Raw genomic sequence first — 6,000 nt, 5'->3', positions numbered from 1 at the left:
ATTTCGTTTCAGACATCAGGACTTTTATTATGCAAGTGTCCCGAGTGTCCAAAGGGAAAACATTAAGCATAATAAGACACTTTGAAGTACAAGTGTTTGGAAAGTATCGGCATTCAACAAGTTTCCGACACCGATGCGTGACCTTTGATGAAAAATTCATACTGCATAGATGAGGTTGATCTAATTTATTTACATATAAAAATACAAATAGGAAAATAATAATACTAAAACCCATTTTGTTGCTGCCGAAACCCAAATAGAATTTCCACTTAAATGACTTATTTGTCCTCCTAAATATTAACCCGTTCAATGCTCTCTCTTTTTGTTTTTGATCCGTAACCCATTCAATACTAGCACTATTCTACAGTTGCTTCGTCCTCTGTTTCTCATCCCCAATTCTACTATGGGATTATTCTATCTTCTTGCAACTCAACTACAAACATCCCCAATTTTATTTTGTCATTTATATAGCCACAAATCGATTTGAACAACGTTCTCCCTTCTTTACTTTTGAATCCCAGTTTTATGACCTTTATACTATCCATTTATCTCGAATTTGAAGAAATTTGTCAAACCCACTCAGCTCAGCAATGGAGAAAGCAACTTATTCTCTCACATAATTCGAGTTCTTCAAATTACAACACACATTCGAACTTTGAAAACAGCTTCGATTTATAATTAAATCCTACAATTGGCGATTTAACCATTGACGAAGCCGTTACTTGAACTGGGTTATTCAGAGCTCAAGCTCGAGAATTGCCAGCTTCAAAGATGGAGGCCACCTGGTTTTTTTGAAATGGTCCAACATTTGGAAAAGGATATTCCTAAATCTCGTACTTTATCAAACAACCAACTTTTGTTCCGTGGTTCGTTGTGACTTGACGAGTTAGCGTTGTGACTTGACGAGTCAGCCTCTATCGACGGTTGCTCAAGATTTATCGACGGTTGCTCAAGATTTCTGATCACTCTCGCTCAAGCTTGATGAGGGCTTTAATGGTATAGGATGAATTTGGAATGGGGTAATGGAGCAGTAAGGGAGGAAGAAAAAACATTGAAAAGAGGGGGCATTGGCGTTGAAGGTTGGTTCAGGACTTACAAGTTACAAGGACAAATGAATCAGTTATAGATATATTTAGTATGAGTATTGGCAGCAACAAAATGAATTTTGGTATTATCATCTCCCATAGAAATACTATACCATGTAAAAAAAACAAACAGAGAAATACTTTACATGAGCTTGTGTTGTGCACCCGTGCCAGTGTAATTCTTTGCTTTATCAGGCTAGTGCTGTGCCCAAGTTGCTTAACCAAAACGACGGCCAAACTCAGCCCACCTATATTGTTTGTGCAGTTCGACCCATATCGTGTCGGGTCCAGGGTCCGGTGGCACGTAAGCATAACATTTTCTCTTTTGAACACTTTCTCAACATAACCTTTTTTCTTCAAAGTTTATACCAAAAAAGAAAAGAAAGAGGAATACAACACATTGATTGACATTAAAATCAAACATGTTTCCCAGAAACTATAGCCACATTACCAAATGCATAAAAGACGGACTATTGCTTCAACCAGTTTTGGCACTTCTGAACTGATCTTCAGAGTTTCACTCACAGAGTACAAGTAAATTGGTTGTTAGCTTATGTGATCTTCTTGCTATCAGAATCAGACAAGCTCCGGTCAATTGGCTGCAGCTGATTTTGGAAGTTTGATTCTCCTCCGGTAAGCAAGCGATCATATGTCGGCTTCTGCAGCCTTCACCTCTTTCCCTTTTGATTCACATTCAGATTCCAGCTGCTTGATCTTTGTTTTCAATGAGGAGATCTCCTCATCCAAGACTTTGAGCTCGTCTGAACTGCCACTTTTTGCATCTTCCATAGCTCGGTTTTGCTTCTTTGCAGCCTCCATGGTTTTCCTGAGTATGCGAAATTCCCTTATGTAGTGGTGTAGTCTATCAATCACTAGCAAGAGAAACAGCAAAAATCCTGCATGCCATCATACCCTCATGAACTCAAATCCACAGATAGATTTAGATCTTTACTCTTCGTCAAAGACAAACCTACAATGAAAGAACCAGGCACCAAAAATAGAATCTACCAAAGTCTTACTCTGGGTGCAGACCAGTTCAATGCTCTTATTCAGAATCACTCAAACTATAGTCTACTACCCAAGCAAACCAATCTGTATTCAAGAGAAACTGTTCTCTCTTGCCAGGAGACGTTACTTCTGACACCACAACCATGGGGTTTTCAGTTGTAGCATATCGTAAAACATACAACACAAGGACTTGAGTTTAGAAAGAGCATATCGTAAAACATACAACACAAGGGACTGAGTTGAGTTTAGAAAGAGCAAATCAACTTATACTAGCAAATATAAGTATATTGTGAGGGAAACACATTCAAGGAGCTATCAACCATCAAGTACCAAAATACTAGCCAGTCATCACTACTTCTACTCGGCTTAACTGCTTTACGCACAGAAAGCAAGCAAGTGCATGGACATGGACATGTTGACGACCTCTTCCTAAACAAGAAGCCACCCACAGTTGCAGAGGGGGCAACATATAAGGTACCAAATTCCTATATGGACAAATATTCACTGTAGTTTTTCCAGATGACGATATCACTCTCTTTGAGATGCTCCAATGCAAGGGTGAAGCTGTCTATGGCCCGCTCCCAATTTCTGCATAACCCCCGTCTGTACAATATATGTGATCGATCTCCGACAAAGGAGATGTTATTGGCAATCTTTCCACAATCTGCTAAATCCTCTTGAAATTAATTTTCTTATAATGGGCCGGGTGTTCCAAGGTCCAAGTTCCAACTATTTTTGTGAATGTCCTAAACGGCTAAACCAAACAAAAGAAGAAATTTATAGTTATGCTTTAATCAGTTAAATGTACTCCAACTCAAACAATAAGCCTAGCCATCAAGTATGAGCAAATGGGTAAAAGGAATCTCACATGTAAGATAAAATATAAAGCTCAAAAAGAACAGGTCAATAGGATGAGGATTTTGCACTCCATTTCACCGAATATACAACTATGTTTTTGTTTCATGTTTTTTGTTAAGCAAAGTAAACCAGAAAAATGCCATTCTAAGCACTGAGGGTTTTGAATTAGTTACAGTGAGAACGAGGTCGTTTTTGTTTGGCCACCATTGAGTCAAAATCATGCTCCATCCCTACTCCAAAATCATTCAAACGAAAAGAGCACCCACATAGAACTGTTATTTACCTGCTCAAAATAAATTACAAAACCATGTATCGACTATTTGGATCTTCGTATAGCAGTACAATAGAGTTCAGGCGTCAAGTCCCGCGGCCACAAGTTCTGCCCATCTATCACAATCAAAGAAAAGTCACCTCCATTTGACAGATCATTGAATTTTCTATTAGAAACTCTTACTTCCACTTCACTTTCATACATACTTTAATTTTACACTCATGCTTGAGCTTCTAAATTTTGGCACCCCCAAAAGGAAATCCTGGTCCCCTACAATAAGGTAGGCTTTTAGATCAAAACAATAATTGATCTCTCCCTTACCTGAAAAGGCACATAATTGAGCCACATTCTACAAACAAATGCAGCTACCTAAAATGTGACACTCAAACATGGTCACATGGTCACAGTAGCATTGGTCAGATGAACATCCAATATAAACCTTTATATATAGAGATGGAGTACGAGATTTTGTACCCATAAGAGAAGCTTCAAGCATATGCCTGCCGAGGAGGATCTGGTCCGTGGGATTGAGGGACTCGATCGGACGGCTATGGATTTCGGTAATGTTGTAGACGGTGGTCGACATCATGAGGAAGACGACCCCGGCGACGGTTTTCGCGACGAGAGGCCCAGCACCTCGCTTCAGGCGGTTCAACGCCATGACCGCGAGCTTCCTCAGAGGGGTATTGAAGAGGAGGATCAGGATCACCACCATTTCCCCCAGTATCGCCGAGAAGAATAGCTGTATCATTTTCAATACTCTCTCTCTCTCTCTCTCTCTCTCTCTCAGTATTCCCACAGTTCACACTTACTTCTCACCCCAGTCTACATTCAACCAGCTCTGGTAAATTAGGGTTTAAGCGCAGAGAGAGAAAGAGAGACTGGTGGTTATATCTGCCAGTCCGTCGAAGTTAACAACATTTATGAATATTAAAAATATTCTCCGTAGATATTAATTATCAAAACACGTTATTGGCTGTTATTTTTTCCATTTAATTTAATTTTGTTCACCGTCCATCGGATCCCCTCAATTTTGTTCGGACCAATTTGGTCCATTTAGTGCATCCGAGCCGTCTATTTTGAACGACTCAGATTTAAAGGTGTTTTTGTTTTTTTTATTTAAAAAATGTTCCTTTAAATCTAGGCCATCCAAAATACTTTTGGACGGCTCAGATGCACTAAATGGACCGAACTAGTCCGAAGTCAAATTGACCGGATCCAACCCCTTTAAGATAGTGAACACTGTCCTCCTTCCTATTGGTTAAAATGTTATGTACCCCACCACATATTGATATCATGCTTACCAAAAAGTGTATTGCATAGTAGAATCAACACCATTTCAACCAATAAATAAATGATAATATTCACCAATTTTTTAAAGAAAGTAAATAAAATTGCACTATTTATTCCATTAATAAAATTGCACTATTTATTCCATTTAGTTTAGCGGTAATACCCCTAGGCTTGCTTTGGTTTATTTTATGGGAAGGAAGAGGAGACGAGGGAAAAAAAAAAAGTACCCAAAACAATTCTTTCCCATTATAGCATATCCCGCGTTTACCATTTTTTCACTCAAAGCCCAGAATAGGAGCAAACCAAACCCCCCCCCCCCCCCCCCCCCCCGTTCACCAACAATAGGTGAAATACCTAGCCAAAAATATAGGTCCATTTCTATTTTGTCTACTTCTATTTCTCTCCCAAACTGCAGTAGCCTCTCTACTATTTTCTCTATTTCCATTAAACAAAATAAAATTTATAGTATAAAACAGAGCGATTTTTGTTGAAAATGTCTAAGTATATAAACGAAAACAACCTTTACAACTGTGCTTCCTGTTAACTTGTGACACCACAATCAAGGGGTTTCCAAAATTAGCATTATAATACGTAGTAGTGTACTACCAAGGAGCTGAGCTGAGTTGAGTTATAGAAAAGAGCAAATGACCTTATAATCGCTTATTGAGCCTAGCCGTCAACATGAATACATGATCAAATGGGTATGAGGAGTCTCACATGTAAGAGAAAATGTAAAGCTCAAAAGGAATAGGGTGGTCTGTGTTTCTTCCTTTTTCCGTCTTCCTGTCCGGAGGCCCGGCTCCAGTGACGGGGTTCCGTACGATTTTCCGGCGATTCTGGTGCAGAGCGGTTCTGTGAAGGCGACGTGCGGTGGTCCAGCAAGCGGGGGCCGATGATGTGGTTAATAATTAATGGTAAGGTCAGGGTTTGGGGTTTTGTTGTGTGCTTTTTTCTTTTGCCATCTCTTTGGCTCGGTTTTTCCACCGGCTGGTCTCCCCAATCCGGTCTATACCGGTCTAGTCTCCCTAGATCCGATGGGTGTTGGTGGTGGGCGAATAATTTCTTAGTTTAAGCTTTTTATTGTTTGGCCGGAGTTTTCAACTGCGTTAGGGCTTTGTTCATTGTCTGGGCTGTGCCGGTAGTTTGGTTGTGCGATTGGGTTGTAGCTGGGTTCATCGGCTAGTGTAGGTTTCACGGCCGTGATGCCGTTCAAATTTCATATGTGCTTTCTCGGGTTTGAGCTGGGGGTCCATTTGAGATTCTCTACTATCTGGACCTAGATTGGTTCTCATCTGGTGATTTTGTTAGTCTTGCTTTTGCAAAGGTGCCTGTGTTGCAATCAGTGGCGGACCCAGAAATTTCATATACTAGTGGCACCTATTATTCACAATCTTAAAAAAAACTTCTCTAAATGTATACCATTAAATTATCGGTCAACTATTGAATATTGATCACTCATTCTATTCCAAAATCGATTTTTCACAA

General features: G+C 39.8%; 1 protein-coding gene across 1 annotated transcript; it reads right to left on the bottom strand.

Annotated features, from left to right (window-relative positions):
- Positions 1 to 1,466: 1,466 nt before the first annotated feature.
- Positions 1,467 to 4,124, bottom strand: LOC131330696 (uncharacterized). The gene is made up of 2 exons (XM_058364373.1): positions 3,697 to 4,124; positions 1,467 to 1,981 (listed from the first exon to the last, which is right to left on the bottom strand). Exons 1-2 carry the CDS (start codon positions 3,971 to 3,973, stop codon positions 1,731 to 1,733), a joined length of 528 nt encoding a protein of 175 aa, XP_058220356.1. The 5' UTR covers positions 3,974 to 4,124; the 3' UTR covers positions 1,467 to 1,730.
- Between the last annotated feature and the right edge of the window lie 1,876 nt (positions 4,125 to 6,000).

This window comes from Rhododendron vialii, chromosome 6a (genome assembly GCF_030253575.1).
Source record: "Rhododendron vialii isolate Sample 1 chromosome 6a, ASM3025357v1".
Classification (NCBI taxonomy): domain Eukaryota; kingdom Viridiplantae; phylum Streptophyta; class Magnoliopsida; order Ericales; family Ericaceae; genus Rhododendron; species Rhododendron vialii.
This window is presented reverse-complemented; position numbering and strand designations above follow the sequence as displayed.

Excerpts from the sequence above, each read along its gene's own strand:
- LOC131330696 (XM_058364373.1), bottom strand. The coding sequence starts at position 3,973 with ATGATACAGCTATTCTTCTCGGCGATACTGGGGGAAATGGTGGTGATC. Across the intron at positions 1,982-3,696 it reads GCTTGAAGCTTCTCTTATGG|GATTTTTGCTGTTTCTCTTG; the intron begins GTACAAAATCTC and ends GATGGCATGCAG.